Source organism: Tribolium castaneum, chromosome 5, assembly GCF_031307605.1.
Source record: "Tribolium castaneum strain GA2 chromosome 5, icTriCast1.1, whole genome shotgun sequence".
Taxonomy (NCBI): Eukaryota; Metazoa; Arthropoda; class Insecta; order Coleoptera; family Tenebrionidae; genus Tribolium; species Tribolium castaneum.
The window spans coordinates 14387800-14415566 of record NC_087398.1 but is presented as its reverse complement, the minus strand read 5'-3'; the positions used below and the strand labels follow the sequence as shown (position 1 = coordinate 14415566).

The 27767-nt window shown below is 29.3% G+C and overlaps 2 protein-coding genes across 5 annotated transcripts in view; both read left to right on the top strand.

Moving 5' to 3' along the window:
- The window catches only part of dysc (dyschronic), a 154647-nt gene extending 137322 nt beyond the window's left edge, over positions 1 to 17325 (top strand). For all 4 annotated transcript variants that reach the window (XM_064356601.1, XM_064356602.1, XM_064356600.1 and 1 more), the window contains 2 exons: positions 5899 to 6156; positions 11216 to 17325. In XM_064356601.1, coding sequence (XP_064212671.1) covers positions 5899 to 6156; positions 11216 to 11437 — 480 coding nt within the window. In that variant the 3' untranslated portion in view covers positions 11438 to 17325. The remainder of the gene's footprint in view (positions 1 to 5898; positions 6157 to 11215) is intronic.
- A 2351-nt stretch (positions 17326 to 19676) lies between these two features.
- Positions 19677 to 23423, top strand: PGAP5 (Post-GPI attachment to proteins 5). Its single transcript, XM_962636.5, has 5 exons — positions 19677 to 19882; positions 19974 to 20493; positions 20543 to 20625; positions 22837 to 23103; positions 23155 to 23423. The coding sequence occupies exons 1-5, from the start codon at positions 19778 to 19780 to the stop codon at positions 23296 to 23298; spliced, it is 1119 nt and encodes a 372-aa protein (XP_967729.2). The 5' UTR covers positions 19677 to 19777; the 3' UTR covers positions 23299 to 23423.
- Positions 23424 to 27767: the final 4344 nt, after the last annotated feature.

The window sequence follows — 27767 nt, the reverse complement described above, 5'->3', positions numbered from 1 at the left end:
TATTTTTTGAGAAAATACGACGAGAAAATACGACGCATTTTTATAGTTTTGAAACAGCTAATAATACTTAAAAAACAAAGTAAAAACTACAATGTGTTCAAAAATGGTCGTTTATCAAGTCACCTCTGAAATTTGAACGTCATGTGCCGCTTAATTTAAATTGTGAATGCCAGATTTAAATTGTGAGTGACAGATCCGTCAAAATAATGTAAAAAAACTTTGAATATAAATTCAAGAGAATACACAACAATAAAAATTACGGAAATAAAAAACTCAAATCAAAACAAACCCTACATTTAAAACAACTTTGCCTAAAAATGCAAAAAAATGAGTAAAAAGTTAATTCAATGATTTGACAGAAATGACAGTACTGAAACTAAATTGTAGTTTCATTTGAACAAAGCGGCATATTGAATTTAAATTCCATAGTCGACTTTATGAATAACCATTTTTGAACACATTGTATCATTTTAATTAAGATACTATTTCTTACCGTTTAGCATTTTTTATTTATTTTTTACTTATCATTTAAAGATTTTTAAGTTTTTTTTTGGTAACATGATTGTAATACATTTATATCTGGCAAGCTAAATCTAAAAACAAGTTAATTAAAAAAAATGTAGAAAACTGAGTGGGTTAATTAATGTTGGATGAAAACAGACTAAAATCACTAGAAAATACAGGGTGTATCAGAAATACGTGTATTAATTTTACCATGAAAGAAAACTCATCAAGTACAACAACTTTTCTATATAACATTTTGCAAAATTCTTATTTATTATTTTACTGTTTTTTCTCCTTTCTTTTGTGCAAACGAGCTTGTCAGTGTTTAATAATTAGTTTGTATTCATAACAACAATTTTCAATGTTGTTTTTAATTGTTCGTTTCAATCACAATAAAAATAGTTCGATACTCTTGTTTTTATTCCCATAAGCGGGTACACATTTGTGGATGTTATTTGTTCTAATTTGTAAGTAAATTTGCGAAACTTTTAATAAAAAATTACAAATAGAAAAAAAGTTTTATTTGTTAGGCTATTACCTGTTAAAATTAACACACGTATTTCTGATACACCGGGTATATGGAACGAAAATATTTGAAAAATGGGAATGCTAGTTAGAAATGTCGTTTAAATATTTAATTATTATTTTAAAATTTAATTTTACTAACGACAACGCCTATTAAACTTACGAGAAAATAAATTCTTGGATTGCATTGTTACAGACAACAACGATTGTCTCTAACAGACCATTAAATTTTACTGACGTTAGTGAAATCAGCTCTGTCCCATCCAAACCTACACATTTTTAAAATAATATTTCAGCCTTAAATAAAGCAGCTCTTATGTTGTGGAAGAAGCTATTTTTATGTCCTTCGTCTAAAGTAAAATTTACAACCGAGACCAACTAAAGACAAAAGTTTCTATACTGTACTCGATCTTTATTACCTATAAAACGTTTCGACCAACCGAATATGTGTATCTGTCAATAACTAAAAATGGCTCTGAAACTTTCTACAGCCTCTCGAAAAGTGTGACGATCACCAATCTTGCACAAAATTAAAAATAAACAAATAATTGTCACACAATCGGACGAAGATATCACTTTCCCGTCATCCAGGTCACCACGTCTTATTCATTGTCAGAATAATAGGATCGAGTTTCTCCGTGTAAAAGTCGACTGGAGCCAACTCTCATTGTGTTAACAATAAAATTGGAAATAATGCATTACAGTATATTAACTATAATTACTATTTTCGGTAATGTGTCTGGTGTTACACTAATTTTTGCACAAGGAATTGTCAGTATAGTCGAACACTCGAAACAGCAGAAGATATGAAGGTTTTAAAAGACCATGCATTATAGGTACACGTTGTTCTGTCTAAACCATGTAAATACTTTTCATACTAGTGCCCATAACCATAATCCGTTGGGTAATGCTCAATGAACTTTGTTATTATCAAAAAATGTGTTTTTATTGCGTGTTTTGATTACTCATTAAAATCAAGATGCATTAAACCCTAAGAGGATTAACATGACGAATTGACCCAAAAATTGTGACTAAATATTTTTTAAGAAAAAATACACATGGTATATGACACAACTCATTACGATTAAGACCCCTTGAACAGGGGTCTTTTTTTTAGATTTTGTAAAAGTAGGTATAGGTAATATAGAAAATATTGCTCATCTTTTTAATGATATTTTATAACTTGGAAATTATTTATTTTTGTAAAGAATATAATCAAGGGAATTAATTTAATGTGTTGTGAATATGATATTAAAATTTAAAATTTGATTCGTACTTTTCTGAGAAAATCTTACTGTAAAAACGATAACATTTGTCATCCTTTAGCTGATCTCTAACTTCACACCCATCCATTCACACGTGTCCTAAACTTTGTGTAGAGCCTCGAGCTTTTAATACAACGTGTTCAAAAATGATTGTTCGTCAAATCAATTATGGAATTCAAATTTAATTGGACTTCGTCCAATCGTCGTCTCTGTCAAAGCCTTGAATTAGCTTTTTACTTTTTTTTTGCATTTTTACGCAAAGTTATTTCATGTGTAGGTTTTTTTGTGTTTTTTATTTTGGTGATTTTTATTAATCCAGGCACTTTCGTTGTTAGATTCAAAGCCGTTTTGCATTATTTTCGCGGATTTGTCCCTTTGACGGCATGAATGGTAGAACAAATATTTGTTAATAGATATTCAAACTATGTACGTAACCCACAACCTTTGAATCTAAAAAAATAAATTAGGAAAAATTATCAATAGTGCCTACAAAAAATTATGAAAAAGCAAATTTCCAACTTAACCATTTGAAGCTTGACGATGCTGAACGGGACTAACCGATAAAATTGAAGTAACATGCCACGTTGTCAAATCTTAACTTGTTATGAACGAGCATTTGCCCAAGAAGTTAGGTTAGTTAGGTGTAAAATATAAAAACGTAAATGTTAAGCTAATTTTACGTCGTTTTGTTTAGTTTTTCAATCCTTTAAAAATAATTCAATTGAGAGGTTTGGCAACAAACCTAAAATTTCTCATTTCGGATAGGATTGCAGTTTCATTTAAGAAAATATTTAAAAAATTATTGGAAACCCCCATTTAAATTAAGCGGCACATTACGTTCAAATTTCATAGTCGACTTGATGAACAACTATTTTTGAACACACTGTACAATCAGATAGAATATGTAGAAGAATATAAAAAGAATAATAAATAAAGTTAAGGCAATTCTTGTTTGCATTTAACTGATATCCACGAGCAGTGTTTTGGCAATTGGCAAACTATTTCCTGCGAAACATTTAAATAATACAATTTATCGAAATTGTATGTTTAAAAATTGATTTTTCTCTCAGTTATTCTTAAATTTCTATACGGACATTGCTGCGAAAAAATTGCATTAGTGCCAATTGTCGACAGTTTACACTAGTATTGAATTTTCGCTATAAATTGATAATTATTGGCTAAAAATAAAACTTTGTAAGTATTCCTTTTGGATTAGTTTAAATTTTTCGAAAGAAAAAGTAATTGTAAACATTTCAAAACGTTTAATTATCGAATGACTAACTTTATGCGAGAGATAAATTAATATGGAAAAATATCGATGTTAAGCTATTTGCACCTTCCCTTTTAAAAATCGGAAAATTTATTATTTTTAAATAGGTATGTGGTTTGAAATCGTATTCGAGCATCTGAAAGAGAAAGCTAAAATCATTTTTTGTTATTTTCAAATTTTTAAAAAAATTAAATAAAGTTCAGGCCTTTAAGGTTACGTTCGAAAAATTGGAGAATTTCAAGTATACATAACTCAACTATTCTAAATGAAATGCTCCAGTTTGTGTATACTAACTTTTTGTTGAGATTGAGAAATGTATTAGCCATATACTATGACAACAGGAAAATAATACCAAGAGTTTTACAAATCTGGATTTTATGAATTTATTTTGTAACTAGGGAAAGTTTAACAAAATGTTGAACAGAACTTGTCGGTTATTTATTGAGAAATATTTCTGTGTGCAAAAACAGTACAGTAGGATGTTTAGTAATTTCCCGCAATGTTAAAAAAAAACTAAATAACTTGTACCTAAACAATTAAACAGGGTAGCGAATGTTAATACAGTTTGATGCAGAATTAAAGTGTCCTCCATTTTATAAAGAAAAAAATGAAGCATTTCATTTGGAAAAACTGAGTTATGATGATGTGTATTTGAAGTTCTCCAAACGTCATCTTCAAAATATGATTTTTTTTAATATTTCCAGAAATTTGAAACACTAAAGCAACGATCTAAAATTTATTTTTCAAATGCTTAAATTCGAGAATAGTTAAAAATGATAAAATTTTGAATGTTTGAAGGAGAGGGTGCAAATCCAAAAAAATTAAAAGTGTATAAATATTTCGAAAATTTTTTGAGAATAACTCGAGTAATTTAAAAACATACTCATACTAAAAATTATTGCCTCTTTTATTAGATTATCAAAAAATCAAAAATAAATCGTCGCCCTCTAGGACCTAATGTTCATTATTTTTAACCAGCTTCTGACATATTTTTTTTTAATTGTGGACTATTAAAAACTTAATTAATTTTAGTTATTAAGAACTGTAGAAAGAAAAGCACATTCATAAAGAAAAAAATAAAGCATTTAATAGCAAACGCTGATTCTTGTGTGATCATCAGTTTTTGAAACACAATAATAAAATAAATATACTGGCATATACAGGATGTATCCGAAATACGTGGGTTAATTTTAACAGGTAACAGAGCTCAACAAATGAAACATTTTTCTATTTGTAATTTTTTAATAAAAGTTTTGCAAATTTATTTAAAATTTGAAAAAGATAGCATACTGAAACGTGTACCCGCCTATGGGCACAAAAACAAAAGCACTGATATATTTTCGTAGCAATAGAAACGGACAATTTGAACAAATTAAAACAACAATGAAATGAGTTTTATTACATGGTAAAATTGATACACGTGTTTCTTCTACACACTGTATATGACATATAATATGGCCAACTCACGCTGTATATGTAAACAGTGCGGTTTGGAGAAATTTCTTTTTTAGAAATCAGTGTTGTGTTCATAAATAATTATTTATAAATTAATTACGATTTATTATTAATAAGTTTTAAGTTATTGTTTACAAAATAATAATCATATATCGCTTTTTTAAATACTTATCTAGTTTTAGTTAAAAATTGGCCTGTAATTTCCCAAACCTGCCTGAACGCCTTCTTTATATTGTGGCTTTATTCATGTTGTTTAAAGCTGAGATGGAAATTAACCACTTGATAAAGAATTGATAATAAGTACTTAGTAACTTTTTAACGGGCTGTCAGAATTTAATACTCGTTAAAATCGCAATTTTAGCGATTTTATTTTTTATTGTTATGCAATAACGATTTACTTGTTTTAAATTTCAACAGTTTTATTACAAAATAAACGGATTACACAGACGAATATTACAATACTTCTAATTATGTTAGTTTTAGACGGAACAGCCTGTGTATTTTAAAACAAAAATTAAGTCAGTTTAATCTTTCACAAACTGGATGCTCCGTTTACTCAAAAACACACTCAAATCAATTGTAAAAGTTTCCGAAAAATTGAACGAGCTGTAATTTATTCTTTGGATTTGACACCTTTCTTGGAGCCACGAGATTTGAAACAAACAGCAAACTTCAGAAATCTTAAATATTTTGCAAAACTCACCCGAAAAAAAAAACATCGCTTGGCTAAGGTTTACAAAAGCTTTATTTTAAAAAGTCAATATAATTTCAAGTACGAGTTGTAATAATGGGAATAATGTACGTAATGCATTACCATTTTAAAAAAGTAATAAAAGTGTTTCCAATCACTCTCGGAGACATTGTAATAATGTGTTTTAGGAATTGGCCCACAAATTGTCGCGGAGTTTCGACATGAAGGACGAGCAGGCCCTTTTGGAGGGCGAGGGTTGCATGCGCCGCCACCAGTCCATGCAGCGCCTGGCCGCCTCCGAGGGGCCGCGCGAGCCCGCCAGAGTGATCCAGGACGAGGAGGGCAATCTGCGGGTCACTGTGAAGAAGACGAAGCCCATCCTGGGGATAGCCATCGAAGGCGGCGCCAACACGAAGCATCCTCTGCCGAGAATCATCAACATAAATGTAAGACTGACTTCTTCCTGTGATGTGTATTTTACGTTTTAATCCCCATATATTGCAATTATGACAGAGCGTAATGCATTCAGTCGTAAGTACGTACGGCGACTTAATTGCTATAAATAAGAGAATTTGTGCGATGAAGTGAAGATCGTGACAGTAGTTAAAGGACTTTATTGGTGAGAAATCGCTGACAGCGTATTATAACTTGTACACGGGTACATGTTAAAGTATCTACCGCTCATTACCGACCAACTTGAAGGCCTAAGCTTATATGCCGAGATTTTTAACGCGATGAAACTTTGTAAAGAACGGTGGGAAAGTGCTGGCGAGATACCGACCCCACAAATACATTTTTCTGATTTATAAAAGGCGATACAAATACAGGGTATCCCAGCGAGTTGGAAATTTACAATATTGACCTTTAAATAATTGAAACATAAGTCTTTTTTACACAAAAGCTGTAGATACTGACCCTTTACATCACCATTTTTTTTTCAAATATACAGAGTGTTTCAGAAATGAAATTTTATTGCATTTTTGGACGTAGATAGCTTTTAATACTGATGATTCTAATCTAAACTCGTATTGGTCAATTCTGCTTATACAATGTGTTTTTAAATGATTCTCATCTAGTCGTCTGTGAATTTCCTATGTAAAATCAGAAATGCCGCTTTATAGAATTAAGAACACAGGCATTTATTAAGTCTCCAATTGGGAAATAAGCTTCGACAATAAAAGTTTTCTTGTACAATGTTACAATTTATTTGCATTTTAACGAAATTTTTAAAACTGATTAATTGACAATTTGTGAATTTCACAACTGACAGTTTTGACATTTATTGACAGAGAATTCATTTGAGCAGAGCTGCACATTTTTTTACATGTAAACCAATTTCAAAGTTAACTAGATGAAAATCATTTAAAAATACATTGTATTTATTGATCATTTGTTGGAGCTCATGTAGGGGTTTAAAGATTTGCCATAAATATTAAAAGTTTAGTTATTTTACTGTAATAAATGACAAATAATGTCCTAAGGCTAATATTAATGTTATTTTTTATTAACTGAAAACTTCATTTTTTGACCTCTGAAACAATAGTTAATAATTTTTTTGAAGCTTAAAGTTAAATATATTTTGAGTATTTAAGAGAGACAATTTAAAGGTCTTTTATATGCGAAAATAAAAAATATGGTGTTCGATTAGAAGTTTTTAAGTTATTCAACTTGCAACAATTAACCTCTTCATTTTTTTGTTTTTTGATTGCAGTGAGCTAAATAATGATAATATTTATGTTTGAACTTTCTTCTTTAAAGTTCTTCTTTCTAGAATTCTTTCTTTTTATTATAAGTAATAATTTTTTAAAAAAGCGTGTTTTTGTCAAAAAAATCAAATTATTTTAAAAACTAAGCAAACCGACCAAGAACAATTTCGCTTCAAAAAATCAGTGTTCAAAGGTACATAAAAAAATACAAAAATATCTAAAGTGTTCCATTTTAAAAAACTACACAAAGCAATTTGTATTGTAACTAATTTCGGAAATAACCTGTATACTTAAAAATAATTTTAGATAAGTCAAGGGTTAGTATCTACAACTTTGTATCTGAACAGCAAAACTGATTTTGAAAAATTGGGTCAGTCGGAACTTTTAGGCCAACAAAAGTAACAGTTATTTAAAAATCATTATTATTAAAAAATTATTTACAAAATCTGTGACGGGTAATTAGTTTAAACAGTATTTTTTCAACTTTCACCACCACACACTTTCACCCAAAATGACAAAATTCTTTATTTGGTTTGATGATTAACATTTACAATATTGTGTTACAAAAATGCAAATTAAATTTCCAAATATGTCATAGGCGATGTGTCTCTTTTCTATGTTTTTTTTTCATAAAAAACGTATCTGTAAGTGGGTTAATAGAATAATAGATACATCTATACTTGTGGTTATTAATTGAAGAATCTGACAGTTTAATTACAAGTTAGATAAGACGTTCACAATTTAAAGTCCTTGTTTTGCAAACAATAAACCTTTCGAATGGCATCTGAACATGTATTAAAGTCTAGTGTTACAGCCCGAGTGTCATATCTCCAACAATAAGCAAAGAGGAAAATGGGACATGACTGCTTTCCAATTCATTTCTTTATTTTGTATAAACAAGTTCAACTCAGATAAATAACTTCTGAACAATTGAGCCGTGCCAAAGGTCGCGCAATAAACGTGTAATAAGCTTTTACGTCCAAAAAACTGGTAAAACCTCAATTTTATTGCCAAATAAAACCGCCGTTGTCTGAATGTCAAAAGTCAACAAATTATATAGTGGGAGTTGTGCTCCTCGTGTGCTTGATAAAAGCTTCTGTTGCAAAATAAAGTGAACTGACAATCATTTCTTGGGAACTCGATGATGTTTTTAATACCAATTTTTGGGGTCATTCCGTGTAGCAAGTTTCTTGCTTTTTGTAGAAAACTAAGCTTGTCAAAACGTCCTTCGACTGTAAAAAAATAATAAACCGACAGTTACGATTTTTTTGTTTTCTCAAAATATCTTCATAATACAAAATTGTATCAAATATTGAACCCCATTCCCATCTAGCCACTTTTCTGATAAACAAAACTCGTCATTAGGGCCTTCGACTATAAAAAGAATATTGAATCAACAGTCACTTGTTAGGGTCTTACGATTTTTTTATTTTGTGAAAATAATAATTTTTATTTTTTTCACAAAAATGCTATCCCGTCTAAGGATCTATTGACAACACGCGCTTTCCAACACCGTGGTCATCAAAAACCTTGCAACTCCTGCAGTAATTATTATTATAAATTCAGATCATGAAAATACGCATTTTAGTCTGGAATATAGTCTTGAGTCGTGGTGCTGCCTGTCGTTAATTTCAAGCCATTCGTAAAATTGTGAAAGTTATAATTTTGATTTATTAAAAACAAGTGAAATAATTGTAAAAGTGAAGTGGTAACAATAAATATAAAGTGTAAATAAAAATACTGGAAATAAATAATTTTTAAAAAGTAATTTGTTAATGCTCCCACGTTAACTCGTGTAGCGATTTTTCCTATTTTAACAAAAAAGGGCCTTTGACTGTAAAAAAATAAATAAGCTAACAGTCACAAAATGCGACCTTAACGAATTTGTTTTTTCTTAAAATTTCTTTATAATGCACAATTCATTTATTGTTTTTCAAGTGTTTTTCATGAAACGATTTTCTTGATTTTGCAATAAAACAAACCTTATCAAAAGCGTTTTTGATCATAAAAAAATAATGTACCTAGACGCTGGTTAAGACCTTAATGATTTTCTTATTTTCTTAAAATAGCTTCACAACAAAGATTAATGTACAGACAGTTAGTAGCATTTTAACAAATTTTTTATTTCTTCAAAATCTGTTCACAACCAAAATTTTATATCTATTTAGAGTAGAATAGAATGACAGTTTATTCAAAAAAATACTCCACAATGGCACCGAACAAGTCAAAAATATAAAATAATACAGGGAAGTAGATAAATAAATCAAACAATTATTAAAACATATATCTATAATATAAAATAAAGATAAAAATATAAAAAAATATAAAGATATAAACTACATAAACTATTTAAAAAACACAATTAAAAATATTTAGAACACATAGTACTGGTTGATTTATCACAGCATATCGACGTTTTCCTTATAAAATTCACTTAGAGAGTAAAAACATTAACTTAAAGAGTAAAAGAAGTAAATAAATCATCTTGAGAAGCTTTTTAAATTTGTTAAGACAATATGAGTAACATATTTTAGGAAGATGGTTGAATATTATTATTTCATTTTTAGGGCTTTCTCAAATGTCATCACGTTCAGCGATTTTCCTTATTTTTACAAAAAAGATTGCTGAACAAAAGGGCTTTTAACATAAAAAAAATAATAAACCGGCAGTCACTAATTAGGGCTTTAATGATTTTTTTTCTTAAAATTTCTTTACAATGCGATTTTTTTTTCTCCACTGTTATCACGTGTAGCAAATTTTCTGCTGTTTGCAGACAAGAAAGCTTGTAAAAAAGCCTTGAACTTTAGAAAAAAACAATTAACTGACAGACACTTACTAGTTAGGACTTGAACTTGACTTTTTCACGTGGCATCACATGAAGCGATTTTCTTTTTTTGTGGAAAACAAAGCTTGTCAATATGACCCTTGACTATAAAAAATAATGTTCCGACAGTTACTAGTTAGGGTTTTAACAATTTTTTTTTTATTTCCTCAAACCTCTTCACAAGAAATATTTTATATTTATTTATCAGAATTTCATCTTGTTCAGCAATTTTCCGGATTTTTACATAAAAGTTAACTTAACAAAAGGCCTTCAACTGTCAAAAATAAATAAACCGAGATTACTCTCGGTTAGGGCTCTAGTTAGTGCTTTGAATTTTTTTTCTCAAAAAATTTTTTTTTAATTAAAAAGGTATTAGTTTCTCAACTGTTATCTAGTCATTCGCTAGATAGCGAATTTTCTGATTTTTTTAGAAAAGAGAGGTTGTCAAAAAGTTCTTCGACTTCAGAAAAAAATATTTAAATGGCATCGACAGTCACTAGTTATAGGGTCTTAAGGAATATTTTCTATTTTCTCAAAATATCTTCACAATGCAAAATTTCTTATTGCTTTTCACGTGTGATCACATGAAGCGATTTTCCTGATTTTTGCAGAAAACAAAGCTTGTCAAAAGGGCCTTTTACCGTAAAAAAATAATGAACCGACATTCACTAGTTAAGGCCTTAATAATATTTTTATCTTACAGATGCAGTTTTTTTTGGATACATTATACCATTGTTTTCGGTGAGAGAACAGTTAGCAACAGTTACTAATTAGGGTTTTAACAAATTTTTGTTTCCCCAAAATCTTTTCACAAGAAAAATTTTATTTCTTTCTCAAATGTCATTTCGGTTAGCGATTTTCCAAATTTTTGCAGAAAACAAAGATGGCGACAGTTAGGGTCTTAATAAACTTTTTTGTTTTAATAGAAAAAGAACCTTCACAAAACGTTTGATTTGAATGTTTGATTTAACACAGGAAAACGGGGCTGCATACAGCGCGGGAGGCTTGGAAGTGGGCCAGTTGATCCTCCAAGTGGACGGCACGCGCGTCGAGGGCCTCCAGCACCAGGACGTTGCCCGCCTTATAGCGGAGTCCTTTGCACGACGAGACCGCGACGACATCGAGTTCCTGGTCGTTGAGGCAAAGAAAAGCAACATGGAGCCGAAACCGACGGCCCTCATCTTCTTGGAAGCCTAACACTTGCTTAGCCTCCCCGCTAGCGACCCACCGGGTCCCAGCAACGTCACCGACTGAGCTCTACTACTACATATCACTGTATCATCAACGAGATTTCTTTGTTGGGCTGCGATCATCGCCTGAAACAATGAAATCTCGTCTAGGAGTAGTAGGTGGAGGGCCGTACCCGTTTCGAACACGTGGAGTGAGAATGAATTTATTTTTTGAGGTCTGAGTGGGGCAGGGCCGAGCCGAGACAAGGGGCCACCCGTAAACATAACGCCTTCACTATGATTAAATTAGTAATTGTATAGAAGCATTTCGAGCAATTATTTACGCTTTTTTAAATTTCATACAGCGTGTTAGGTAATGGTTTAGCAAAAACTTAAAGGCAAATTGAGAATACCAAGACAAATCGATTAAGCAAAATTTATGTAAATCAAAAAAATCTTTCTAAAATTGAAGTCCCAAATTTTGAGAACCGCTGAACTAGAATTATAAAAATTAGCTTAAATTTAATTTTATTGACAAAATGTCAATTTGTGTTTAAATTTTGTGTGTAAATTTTTCGAAAAAAAAACACAAAATCTTTTTTGCCAGGACCGGGATTCAAACCTTTCACACAAATAAACATGTTAGCGACTATTTTAAACAATTCTCAAAACGCCCATTTGTCAATATCTCCATTTTTTTTAATAAAAAAAACTTGCTTATAAGCAACCATAAACTACATTGTGGTTCTCAACCGGTGGGTTATCAAAAATTTCTGAAGAAAGTACGCAATTTTTGGAAAAATGATAAAGAGTTTTTAACTTGTCTGATTATAACAATTTTACATACGAGTTATTACTAGGCCATTCTCTAACACCCTGTATAACAGACAGAAAGATTTCTTCTTTTTTCTAGTCTAATATAAAGTCCAAGAATAACATTTAAATGAGAACTTTTTTAGGGTCGTTTTAGGATTACTGAAAGATGTTTTTCAAAAAAAGTACTCGCCTGCTAAGCTCGTCTGTTATTAATTGTCAGCACACAAATTGTCGCAAATATTCTAAAATTTTTGACTTCGAATTGTATTTAACGATCAACTGAATGAACCAAATTAAGCTAGTTCACAAATCTACGTTTTACCAATGTTTAATTTTTAAATTCTTCGGTTAATTTTGTAAGAAACTAATAATTTTTTTAAACAAAAATAAAAATGCAAGCTTTTTTTAATATTTACTAGAACCAGTTAGGTTTTCACCCGTGGGATATTCACTGGAATTTGTTGCTTCTAGGGATAAGAAAATAAATACCTGCTATTCTTTTGGTTAATATTTAAAAAAAAGACAAGTGGATTGAATAGTTTTAGAAAATTTTAAGACAAAAACAGAAAATACCGTATCGCTAACGATTTTTGGAAATTTGGAGGTTAAAAAATTTGGTCAAAAAGTAATTAATTAAAAAGGGGGCCACATAATTAGACCGCAATTGAGGAAAAATTTCTGAAGAACCTAAAATCTTAAACCACAAACAAAATTTATCGCAAAATAAATTTCTGTCTTTTTCGTCCAAACTTTTGTAGCAAGAAGCTCATGTTTGTCCATAAACCAGAAATACCATAATACAACACAAGAAGAGTTTATTAAAAGTATATTTTCCCCATATCTCAACAACTTATAATCACACAGAAACTAGCATTTAAGTACTACTAGGATCTCAGGTGGTTCTGGAATTGGAATTTGCCCCATTTAATTATTTCATTTTTATGAAATTTCCGTACCAATTTTGTCTATCCAGGTAACCAGTAAAACCAATTTTTTCATTAACTAAAATTTTTCGTTGTTTGTTGAACGAAGCGGCAAACTTTTAATACTTACTACGATTTTACATTCATTTATGAACAGATTGTAGAAAGCGTTTATAAAATTTAATTCGTTGTTAAAAGCTATCAACGCGAATGGACCAATCACATTTATTCAATTTGGTCAGGTGATTAGTTAATCACGCATTTAATTGCGATGAAAAGGTTAACTAAATTTTTTGTATATACATTTTTTGAAGTACAGAGACCACATTATAAGCGTCAGTATTACAGATTGGCATTTGGAATAACAAAACAATAATTTTTCAGAGAGTAAATATTAAAAATTAAAATTGTAAGTATAATGTATTAAACCACAAACGCTGATTCCTGTCTGATTACTAATGTTTGGGATATAAACTTTTAGCAGTGTTTAGCACTCTGTATACCTACTCATCTATAACTTCTTTCTACAAATAAAGAGTGAGTTTACTAAAAATTTATATTTTTATTATTATGACTTTAAAAAAAGCAAAAAAAACATGCGCCGTTATAAATTAAAGCAAAATCAGAAAGGTAACTAACCTTTTATATGTAATTATTAATACGTTTATCAACTTTTTTAATACATTTGTCTTTTTGAATATTTTTTTTAATTTATTTTTGCGCGTATCAGATATATAAATAGACCTTCTGTCAAAAACCGAAAATATCGGTTGCTATTAAAAAAATTTTGACATCAATACTTTAAATCCAGTGACGTCACAAATGTTACATTAATGTCAAAATGTACTATTTAAAAAAAATAATCTGCCTGTTTAAGTTTTTTTTTTTGAAAAGCAAAAATATGAATTTTATACGTTACTTTAAACGCACCCAGTATAATCTCAAAAATAATTCAAACATTTTGAATCTACCGGATAATTATAGGTAATAAAGTTAATATTCTGTACAATCAGAAACAAACAAATTGAAAACACAGTTTACTCGAACTGTTAGGGCCGATTTATAGTAAGCTTCACTAAATTTTAGTTCGTTGTTAAAAGTTTTTCGCGTGGGAATAGACCAATAAAATTGGTTCAATTTGGACACGTGATCAGTTAATCACGCATTTAATTGAAAATAAACTAATGACGCTACTATAAACCAGTTCTTAGGGTAGGTTTCATCAACCACTGTTAAATTTATTAATAGAATAAATCTACAAAAACGATTGTTATAATCATAATAACGATTGTTTTTAACTGTTCATTAAATTTCACCAACCTTGGTGAAACCGATCCTTATTAATCATCAAAATAAAAAAAAAGTAAAGTCTAATGCGAAAACTTAAACTAAATTTAAAAGTATATAAGTCCAGAAGTAAAAGATTTATGGAAAGACTTACAGAAAGCGAGTTAAAATTTAATTCTAAATTAATTAAATTGAATTTAGTTGCCATTTATTTTGCATTGACAAACGTTAAGTTAATCGTGAATTAAAATTTGATTGCGATTGAACGTAAATCGGCCTCAAAAAGTCTGAAAAACCTAAAACAGCTGCTTTATCTAGAACTTTTTATTGCATTTAAATTTTAAATCGCGATTAATTTAAGATTTGTCAGTGGCATCTTAATTGGAATTAGTTCAGTCCTGAATTAAATTTTAATTCTCTTCAACCAAAAATACAAATCTGATAAACTTGTATTAGTAATTCGTAGGTAGGTAGAATTCTAACTGGAATTGATGAAAGTCTAAAAATTTAAAATTTAAAAATTAAAACTATAAAAAAACTTAAAATTCTCAAAACAGAACTCTAGATTTTATATTTCTTAATTTATAGCCAAAATTTGATCTGGTTGCCTAGAAATTTAGGTATTTTTACAGAGTTTGTGATTTTTAGTGATTTTGAAGCGAATGGTTTTCTGAATTTTTACAGGTCATACTTACAAATTTTTAATTGCAGTTTTTCTTTTCTTTTATTTTAATGTCTTTGTTTGATTCGCATTTCAGTGAATTTCTTTAACAAAGACACAAATTATTATATGTACATTCATTTTTAACAAAACAGAATAAAACGTGAAATTTAAAGCAACTTCGACGTCGTTTCTAAAAGAGTGCGGGAGTTCAGTTAATTAAAGTGCAAATAAACGCGACATACGTATTTAAATTTCTGACAAATTTAAATTAACTCGTAGGTAGGTACTAAAAAAATTAAAGCAGCCAAACTCAAATAGAAAACCAGCAAGGATCAACCCCAAGACCTGAAAAAAATACAAGTATAAATTTTTACAAAGCTTTAACTTTTACTTCTCAAATCAAACCAATGTTGTCAAATGATATAAATTTTGTTTAAGGTTCTATGCACTTTAAATAATTGCCATACATGGAACATAATTTGTTATAGTTAAATAATGTCTTAAATATTTTTTTCTCTAGCTTGTAATAGTCTGTAATAGACTTAGAACTAGAACTAGTTTTGTCAAAGGTGGCACCTCGACTGGCTCGGCTTCCCTGACTGTGGGTTTCGTCTAAAACGGGTACAGTTCTTTTTAGAATCAATATAATATGCATTGGAACCATTGTATTAAAACATCAGACTCATTAATTGTTACTTGTTGTGTACAGCTTTAGTATTACGCTTTCGTTGTAAGCAAATGGTTGTGCATATTATAGGTCACTCGTCAAATCCTGGTATTTGGCTGTGGCTTCGGTGACACCAATAGCGAATTCTAGAGGGAGAGGCACTTGAACATCACTCGAACCCAAATGTACATACACAAAATTAAATTGAGAGGAATATATGATTTATTTTGTAAAAATGCAGTATTAAAAACCAACAGAAGAGCTAACTAATAGCTGTGCCAAAGTAAGCAAGAACTGTTCGCTTCAACACACGAATATTACCAAAAGTTCCAAAAAGAGCACATTTGTTTTCAATTTTGGAATTGCTGAAAAGTTCACGAAAATTCAATGTCTGCCTTCACTGCATTTTGCAAGCACTGTTGATTTTGTGCGCTGATGTAAATAATGTTATTTAATTTAGGTCTTAAGTGCGTGATTATCTACTTTACGTAGAGGAAAACCTAGAGTAGAAATAGAGCTTAAAGGAGTATTTATACGAAAACTAAATTCGTTGCGTCTTTCTACAGATTGGTGATTACAATTTAGCAATAAGTCGTAGCAAACAGTTTGTCATATCGGAGCATATTCTAAATACAATACTTGGAAACATAGCATTGATCAATCTGTACAAAAACTGCGAGATTTAGCTGTTATTGTTGCAACCTGCATCGGCTAAATTAAATGTATATAGATATATTAGGTGCTACATAAATTCGTTTATTTGATGAGAATTTGTAAATTTTATTACTCTATCGACTAAGTTACCTATTTACTAATGTTAATAACTGTTGTTAAATGACGTGCGATTTTAATAATTATAACGAATCAGGGAATAATGTTACATTTACCTTGAATTGGTTGTTTTGTTTTTAATGTTTACGTTTGTTGAATAAGAAAATTGATTGTCGTTAATGTTAAACACTACAGTTAGCCAAGCTGATTGCTTATTCCATAGTTATATTTAAAATTATAGACTGTAATGTTTTACATAATTCGTAGCAGTCCTTCCTTTATTTTTTCAATTGTAAAATTATCGACGAATGACCAACAACCCATTGTAGTGTGCCAATATACTTAAAGAAAACACATAGATTTAATTACAAATAAAGCGCTTCTAACAGTCGGTTCTCAAATTGGAAATTCTCCATCACATTTTATTTTTATATCGGTCACCAACTACAAATACTATACAATACATTTGTTACGTTTTTTAGCAATCTTCTTTCACTTACAAAAATTTTAATGATTAAAAATGACACGAATTAAAATCTTGTTGTAACAGGTATTTACCTAATCATGCACACGTGGAGGAAAATAATATTAATAACCAAATTGTATATAATCCAAAAATTTACAATTATAAATTATAATATAGATCTGTTGTTTTATCGTTAGACTTGAATTGTTAATTTTGTCTGATCTTTATTTATAAATACGTAAACTTAAGTGAATGCCACAATCACATTAATTAAATTGTTTTACACTGTTCATACGCAATTTTAATAAAGAATGAAAATATGTACACTTTTTCATTTATCCTTTGTCATCCTCTTATATATTTTATTTTTTTTTTATGCTGATTATCAGAAATTGGTATCTTAATTTTAGCAGGTAACAGAGCTCAACAAATAAGACATTTTTTTATTTTTAATCTTTTTTCAATAAAAGTTTTGCAAATTTACTTAAAATTTGGAAAAAACAACATATTGAAACGTATTTATGACACACCCTGTATATTAAAAAGTTTTGAAACATCGACTACAAAAACTTTTTTGGCGGAATTATTTGTAGCTTGACAGTTCCATTTTTTTTAAGATGAAGACAATTTCCATTTGTTTTTTCGAGAAAAAAAATTACATGCTCAAACTTTTTAATTTATAAGTATTATAAATACTTATAATATTACATAAATAAGATAAAAAAGGACCAATCTTATCAATCAATCGAAATTTCTAAAATAAAGCAATTTTATTTACATTTAAAAAACATATACATTTCCACAGATCACAATTTCTCGAAATATAACGTCAGATAAAATTTAGATTTAAGGCAAAATTATTTTGTAAACAATATGAAATATCATAGAGCTTAATCATATATTTTATGATTATTTTACCAAAAAAACTGGATTTTGTTCATTATTGAGTTGTGACAGTTTTGAGCGGGGTTGCGACATACTACAACAAAAAATTAAATAAAAAAAGCGTTGAACCTAGTCACGATAATTAGTAAAAAATCAAACTTACTAATCCTTTCAGAGTCGGTTTACAAAAAGCGAAATTAAAATTTAATTTTGAATTAAGTTGCCATTTAAAATGCATTGACAAATATCAAGTTAATGGCGAATTAAATTTTAAATGCGATTATAACGTTCTGTAAATTCGCGCCCTTAGACTCTTATTTTTTTTGGTAGAGTTTCAAATGCACTATTTACCAGGTACTTGTAGCAACATAAAATTGACACATTGTCGGTAAAACGAAGTAAAAAGTAAAAAACATGTTTGAAATAAAAAAAATAGTACACTTTCCATCTTATTTTCAAGGCTAAATTTCTTCAAACTTTTTTAAAGTTTTGAATAGGGTTGTCAGATGTAAAATTCGATTTCGTAAAACATATTTGAATTTGTAAAAAATAAACACGCCAAATTAAAAAAATACAGGCCTTTTTTTAAATACCAAGTGGAATACTAAAAAATAAAAGAAAATTAAAATTTATACTCTTTAAGTACATACTCAAAATTGTTATAGGTAAGTATTGCTTTACTTATTGTTTATACAATGTGTTCAAAAATGGTTGTCCATCAAGGCGACTTTGGAATTCAATGTGCCGCTTATTTGTCCAAATGACTATTGTAGTTCTTAAGTACTGCCAGTCAAATTTTTAAATTGGCTTTGTACTCATTTTTTTGTCTATTTCGACAAAGTTGTTTCACGTGTAGGGTTTGTTTTGATTTGTGTTTTACATTTCTATGTATTTTTTTTGTTGTCTATTTTTTCGTTTTTCGTGACTTTAATGATATTCACAATTTAAATTAATAGGCATTTTACATTAAAATTTCATAAGTGACTTGATGAACAACCATTTCTTTATTTTGTGTACTTAAATCACATTTTTTTGCAAGTTTCAGCTTTTAGGTACATGATCCAAAAGTATCTTGTTTGAGGCACTTATTCTAGGATGCTCAGAACAACCCTTTCTGAATGAGCATTAATTAATTTTTGCCCCATTGGTAAACAGCGTGTTTCCTCGGGTGTTTCACATAATTTTACGGGGCTTGCATCTCTAAAATACAACCATTTTATCTGAGACATCACAAAATTTTAAAAGGATTGTACAGACTGATACAGAAATACCTACCGAGTCTGTTGGCAACACTGGATGTAAATTTTAAAGAATACCAATGGAATACGCTTCCAGTTAACAACAATTCGACAATCTTGTGTGTTTGTAATTATCAAGAGAAATCCAATTCTGTTGCAGTGTTGCAAATTACCTTCAAAAATACTTTCAAATCTGATGCCAAGAGACTTAGTTTTTTTGGATCAGTCTGTATTACCAAGGGGGTTGGTGTTAATACGTTCAAAAGTACATTAAAAGATATCCTATCGTAAATAAAAATTGAGCTGTTTTCGGATTTCTAATTTTTTGTTTATTGTCTGAGATATACCGAGTGGCTTGTTTTAATAATCGTCTTGTATATACTGCTTCATAAAAGTTAAGGAACATACATTATTTAAACAAAATTCTATCACTTCTCGAGCATTAAAACCTGATAATAAAACATATTAGTAAATATGTAGGCATCTGTTTTTATCTTCATTTTTTATCAGGTTTCAATCCTCGGAAAGGGTTATATTTGTTTAAATAATTACACTAATCACAAAAATTTAAGTTTTGTGCATTTGCTTGTCCACTTAAAAGTTTAAATTTCGCGGCAATTTTGGCATTTAAGCATTTGACAGTTCTTCAGCATGAGAAGGCGCTCAAATGTTAGTTTCAACATAAAAACGTTTGTGGGCATTACCTTTTTATTCCTTTACTGCGAGTACATCATTTATTACGTCGTCATAAGTTCTGTAAGTTATTCTACCTTTGTTCCACACATAAATTAGTATTTTTAAACGTAAGGAAAATGTGAGGTTATGTTTTACAAATTGTTTATTTTAGTGCAAGTGGCCGGAGCTGAACCCCGCTAACGAGGACCCAACAATTGCCAAAAACAATTATGAGCCGGTCAAAGTCATGGTACTTGCAGATACGCACTTATTGGGCTCCCGAAATGGGCATTGGTTTGATAAATTGCGTCGCGAATGGCAAATGCATAGGGCGTTTCAGACTGCGATGAGTCTGTTTAAGCCCGATTTGGTGTTTGTTTTGGGGGATTTGACCGATGAGGGTCTCTACTGCAGCGATGCGGAGTTTGAGTATTATGTGAAGAGGTTCTATAATTTGTTTGCTGTGCCAGAGACAACCAAGTTGTATGTGGCTGTGGGGAATCACGATATTGGTTTTCACTACAGGGTTAGTCCTTATTTAAATCAGAGGTTTGTGGCTGCGTTCAATGCCCCAGCTGTTCAGTTGATAAGTGTTAAAGGCAATCATTTTGTGCTAGTCAATAGTATGGCTTTGGAGGGCGATGGCTGCTTTTTGTGCCAACCAGCGGAACACCAGTTATCTAGGATTGAAAGTAATAAACCGTCTCTTGTTATGATTTTTCTTAAATTTTTATCTTTTAGAAAAATTAAAGTGTACAAAAGGTGACTATAGTGGGAAATGTGACTCAAAACTTGACATTTACAGTAAACCAATTCTTATGCAGGTGGGTAAAGTTTTGTTTTCTTTGAATCAAATCTAAATAAATAAATGAAAATGTGGTCAAAAGTGGGATGAAAATTTTATTAACGTGTCTTGTCTAAAGTTCGTATAAGTATTAGAAAATATAAACACTCTAGACTTGTCAAAATTGTTATGTTCATTCAAATGACAAATTAACTTAAATAGTTTTTCTCCATATTTAACGCAAAACTTTTATTCAAAAATTGGCATATTTGGAAAATAATTGGTGTCGATATTATTCAAGACATACATAGCTGTTTCAAAACTATAAAAACCAGCATCGCATTTTCTCTCAAAATTATCTGTTATAAATTATTTAAGCACTTCAAAAAAATAATAGCTAATATAATTTATACTTGCAATGAGAGATCTAATCATAATTAACTATTTTACATTTTTATCAACATTATTTAAAAAAATAATTCGGTAAAATGTGATGTTGGCGTTTTTATAGTTTTGAAACAGCTAATACGTTCATAAAATTTTTCAGAGCATTTTTGGTCAAAAATGGTCAGGTCTTTATTTAGGCACTTTTTATTTGAAAATTCAAACAAGTGCGTTAAGAACTTATTTGCGTGTTAGTGTTGTCAGCTCAACAAAACAAAATTTTTTAGAATCGATTTACCACACTTATGTGATAACATTGACGAATTTTTGTGTTTTTTTTAATAACGAAAATCTGCTCAACAACGAGATAAATCTAGTGAAATTTGCTAAAGTAACGTTAATTTTGTTTAAATTCGGCGATATTTTATTCATTTTAGCGAAATTTTTTGCAAAAACTTGATCAAAAACGAGCTTAAAACAAGCGAAAAATTATATAAGAAATATTTTAACCCTTGATTAGGTATTACAAATAAATTGACCTTTTTCTCTAAAACCGTTTCGATGTCGGTGCTAATATCAACTGCATTTTTTCCCATTTTATTATTTTACTCGTACGTTTTACAAAAAACTTATAGGAAACAAAAAATTCGAAGTTGAATAGTCTTTCAATTTGTAGTAATACCAAAGCATAACTAATTTGTGCTAGAAAGGAAGGTCAAGGGGGCTCTTGGAGCCTCCTTTAACAATGTTCATTGAATAATTTACACTGTTAAATGTTTATTTAAAATAACGACTCAACGACTGTAAACCAAAATAAATATTTTTAAAGATAAAAAATATAATTTGAATATTTGGGGTAACTACCACAAAAATACTTTTTTGGAAAAAAATTATGAAATACTGATCAATTTATTTTTGAACGCTTAATCTGTTTTTAAATATTTCACTTCTTCCTCTATACAGAATTTTCGTAAATTTTTTTGGTTAATGGTTATTGAAATTTCGCTGAAAATGAGATTAAATAAAAAAATTAACATTAATCTTGATTTAATTTCGTGATTTTTCGGTCAGTTCTAGCCACATTTTTGGGAAAAAACTCTTGTACCCATAGGTACACGTTTCTATATGTTATCCTTTTCCAAATTTTAAGTAAATTTGCGATTTTTTTATTGATAAATTACAAATGGAAAAGATGTTTTATTTGTTGAGCTCTGTTATCTGTTAAAATTAAGACACGTATTTTTGATACACTCTGTATACATAAAATAATATAATTTTCGAACTAATAATCATGTGTTTTTTGGCTTATTAAAAAAATTAAGAATGAGCTAAACGGGCTAAAATACTAATTTTGATTTAATTCGGTGATTTTCAAAATAGTTTTAGCGAATAAAAAAAACAAATGCTTTCTTATTATTTTTATTAACATTAAAAAAATGTTCGGGGTACCTAATGTGGTGATTTTTTTTCACTTATTTTTTTATTTAAAGTTTTCGTGGCGTTTGGGAATTATTAATAAAAAATTTAATCAAAAGATTTCAACGACCCTTTGCGTTTTGTTTTATCAACAATCTAAACCGTTTTAAAAATGTAAAAATTATCGATTTTAATTTAGTGATTTTTATATCTATTTTAACGAAATCTCACAAATTACACTTCAAAAACGTGATTAAAGGTTTGAAAGGTATGTATATTCGACCAGATTTTATGTTTGTTGGCTTGTTTTTAAAGTAATTATTTGATTGATTTGATTTGAGTTGTTTAGTGAGGTCTATGTTGGAAGTTTTTTATATTTCCAAAAAATCGTTCTAAAAACTGTAGTCGTCTCTAACACGCATGTTAATAAACTATTTTATAATTTTTCCAGCATTACCCACTTTACAGAAAATCCGATATGGAATGTGACGATTTTGACGCAGCGCCTGATCCGATCAAACGCGAACGTTTTCGCGAAACATGGGAATGTCTCAGTAAAGAAGCTACAACACAACTTTTAAACCAAATTAAACCCAGATTAGCCTTGTCAGGTCATACCCATCATGGTTGCACGCGACCACTGCCAAATGGTGATGGGATTGAAATTACTTTACCAAGTTTTAGTTGGAGGAATAAAGAGAACCCTAATTTTGGACTTGTAAGAATTTTATTTTCAAAGATTTACTGTCATTACAATTACTATTTTTAGGGTGTTTTTACTCCAAACAATTACGCTTTTACCAAATGTGAGATGCCAAAAGAATTTACTGTTATCATTCTGTATATTATTGGGGTGATTATTTTGCTACTTTGGTTGCTTTGTACGAGGTATAAGAAGTACAAGTTGCGCTGACGTTTCTGACCCCTGTGGGGTTAACTAAGGATCTGTTTTAAATCATGTGGATAGTAAAGTTTTTGTTCCAGTTTTGTGTTTTTTATTACATTTTATTATTTTGGAATAAAATTATTTTAATATTATTTGAACAATTTTTTTTGCTTAATTTCTATTCAGTGTTCCTATAACTTGTTTTGATCTGTTGTTGTTGTTAAGTTGGCAACTCCCTATTATTGACGTTTAAATTTTATAGTAACTGTTGCCAACATAATTTTAAAATCAGGCCACTTTAATTAGAAATTTAATTGAACACATTGTACTAATCTTCTATTAGTAATTGTGATGTTTAAACAAATAGTAATTTTGCTTTCACTTAGTTTTTATTATGTTTCAAGTGATTCATTTTTTCCTCTGCTTACGTTATGTTTATACAGGGTGAGTCTACTAAGTGCATCTGAATTTTTCTACAGTTCTTTATAATTAATTAATTTTAAGTCACTAAAATATTTTGTTTTATTATTTATATTGACATTTTTAAAGTAACTATGCTTGAATGTGGTTTTGTGCAAAAAATATCTAAAACTTTCGCTGGACCTAAAAAAGCAACATAATTTTTTTCATTTAAGTATTGTTTCTTTCACAATACCAATAGTAATAATAAAAAAAACGTTTTTCAGGGTCTTAATATTAATTAATTAATTTAAATTATGAGGACTTGTAGACGTATGTATTGAGTAAAAATATTTATTAATAGCAAACGCTGGTTGCAATGTGCAAGTTTTTGAGATACAGTAATATATATTTTTAACAGTCTCACCCTGTATTATTTCTTTTTTTAATTTTCCTGTTGTTTGAAATGTAAAAAATATAAATGTGCCAATTATAACTTCGGTTTTAAATGTGTATATAGTATAATTCTGTGTAATTGCAAAATAGTATTTTTTAAAAGACTGATTGCCACATTTTTTTGCAACTGTAAGTGTATGCAACAAGAAATATTTTTGTACAATATTATACTCTTTTCGTAGTTTTTTTTCTGTGTACATACATAATTATTATAAATATTTGATGTGTATATTAATAATAAAAAATTACTTCAACTGCGCATTTCTATGAATAAAAAGCGATAAAATCAGAATCCAATTAATTCGGTCTCGGTATCCACTATTTAAAAAAAAACAGTGTTAAACTATTCTTGATAAAATGCATAAATGCGCAAATTGTTAAGGCCCAAATTTAGAAGTTATTTTAATCTCTGAACTTTGATTATTCTAGATTTCAACGTTTAAATCATTATTTTGTAAATAAGTTGAGTCGAATTTGAGCCAACATGTCTTAAAAGGTAAAATTATTATGCCTCCAGAAGTAAATATTTACACAATTATCTAGTTCATTACTAGTCGTGTAAAACTCGTAATTGGTGTTAATTCAAAGTTATCAATTAGAGATTATAAATACAATTTTTACAAGTAGGTGTAATAAATCACGGATGATGAAATTAAACAGTTTATAAATATTTTATTTGCCAAAAGCTATCTTTGTTTCTTTTATCTCGGTTTACTTGCGGAATTCAAACAATATTTCTCCACCCAACTGTCGATAGCTGTTTTAACTTTGGAAATATTTCTTATTTTCGATGATTAATCAAGGTCACGAGAATAACCCTCCTTTTTGCTATTCATGCTTTACGTAAATGGGTATTTTTTTTCTGTGATACAAGAGTTTGCAGCAATACTTTCTACAATTTTTTTTGGGAAAAAAACAAGATGTTTTTCTCAGTGGAAGTTCGTATAGTAACCATATCGAATACGGCAATTTTTGCGTAATAAACAACAAATTTTTGATTATTTGTTGCTAACAAGATAAAAAACGAACAATATGAGCCGACGCGGTATCGCTTTTCAAAAGTCACTCTGTTGCTCAATGGGAGGAGTGATAATCATGGGGTCAAACTGAAAATTTTTGGAAAAATCATCGTGTCTTAAAAGTTTTTGCTTGTTTCACTAAATGTGCAAAATGAAATCACGTGCAGAATTGGGTCAACATGCATGTGCTTTCAAGGTCAAATGATATTTGAGCTAATACCAAGGTAATTTCATTTCTCACACTTGAAGCTTTTTATTTTTAGTGAATGTTTTTGAATAAACATACTTTTATTAATCTTTCTCACTGTATTTATATTTATATTCAAAACTTAAGTGTACATTCCTTGCTCGATTTTTTTAAGTTTTCGCTCGAATTTTCTAGAATCATCGTATTTTTTGCATCAAAATAAAATCAAAACTTTTGCAATCCGGATATGTGCATGTCTGCAAACAAATCAAAGTCCAAAAATTGCTCAAATGACTAATGATAATAGTAGTTGATAAAACTAGTATTTTATTGAAGTTGGTGTATTTTTGGCATAACACTATCCACTATAAAATTGGAATTTAATATTTATCAGCACGGACGACTTTTCTGGTTTCGATTGCCTATATTTTTCGAGATACTGAGTCGTTGAACTTAAACTTTTTAATTATAAATCTGATTTATCACAAGAAATTTGATGTATTTACTACATTTTCATTAATAATTTTTACACGTAAATGCGCGAATGTAAAAACTACGGAGAACCAAATACTTAGAGTTAGGAGAAGTGCGTGAAGTGAAAATGAGGGCGTTTCGAGCGTTAAGAACGTTTCAGCTTAAAATTGTTTACTGGTTTACTAATTGCTTGAAAAAAAAGCAGTTATGTTGGGCATAAAATTTTTAAAATAAACTGAGAAAAATTCACGAATAAAATTTTCACGACAAACGCTGAGAGTAAATTTAAAAGATATGGGAAAAATTTTCTGAAAAATGTAAAATACAGTGTTGTAATTTTTTCTCTCAAGTTTTAATATCTTTTAACATTTGTGTTGAAACTTATTTTTTTACAAACTAAATTTTGAAACAAGCATTATCTATCAATATATTTAATGATCTGGAATTTTAGGTTTTTTCTTTCAAGTTTTGATAACTTTTTTTAAGATTACTAACAGTATTGTCTCAGTATTGAGTTAGTAACATTTATTTTGATATTTTAGGTTTCTTCTAAGATCTTTTCTGGGTTCAGCGTTGTGTCTGAATACCTCTAAAGATAAGAAATATTAGCTTGTTCTCTTATGAAGTCTAGCTTTTTTCTCTCTTTTAAGATCTAAAATTTTATTTTTTTTTTCTCAGATTTTAATACGCACTATTGACACACTGTTTACAAAAGATTGTATAGGATCTCAGGTGGTTCTGAAATTTGAATTTGCCGCATTTAATTATTTTATTTCGATGAATTTTCTGAAAAGTATTAATTTTCATCTACTCAGGCAACTAGTGAGACCAATTTTTTCATACACTAACATTGTTCGTATCTTCTTGAAAGAAGCGGCTAACTTTTAATACCTACTAGGATCCCACATTCATTTATAGACAGATTGTATCTTTCTCAAAATTATTAATATACGAGTACATCTCGAAGTTTTGGGTTTTCTTTAATATACAGGGTGTATCAGAAATACGTGTGTTAATTTTACCACGTATTAAATAAAACTCATCAAGTACAACAACTTTTCTGTATAACATCTTGCAAAATTCTTATTTATTATTTTTACTGTTTTTCTCCTTTCTTTTGTACAAACGAGCCGGTCAATGTTTAATAATTAGTTTGTATTTATAGCAAGAATTTTTATTATTATTTGAAATTGTTTAAATTGCCTGTTTTTATAACAACGAAAATAGTTCGGAACTTATTTTATTTATAAACATTTTATATAAATATTTTATTTTGTTTTTGTACCCATAGGCGGGTACACGTTTTAATGTTTTCTTTTTAAGAATTTTCGAAACTTATTGAAAAATTTAAAATAGAAAAAATGATTTATGTGTTTTACCTGTTAAAATTAACACACGTACAAATTGAGAATTCCCTCAGATTTTTTTCTGTTTAGGTTCAGTGTTGTGTCTCAATATGTTTAAGACTAGAAATTTTAGCTTTTTTTCTAGATTTTAATAACATTTATAAAATCATTGACATTTGTCTCAAGATTAGTAACATCTGTTGTTACATGTATTTTAGGATTTCTTTTATGAAATTTTTAAACAAATATTCGATTAAATTCTGTTTCTTCTAGGTCGAGCGTCATATCTCATTACGTCGTTAATATCAGGAATATTAACTTGGCTTAGCCAAAAAATTTTAGGTTTTTTTTTGCAAATTATTAACATTTGTTAATAACAATAAGATACAAAATTGTCAGGTTCAAAGTTGGGTTTCACTATGTTGAAAGACCTACAATGTCAGCTTTTTTCTCTCAAATATTAATCTCTTGGTCAACATTATTAACAGTTTACCTCGTATCATATTAACAGTTTACCTCGTATCATCTTAGGTTTCTTCAAAGATATCTCTAAATTTTGGAACAATCATTCCATCAGATGCTGTGTCTTCGATTCTAAAACTGAGTCTCTATATA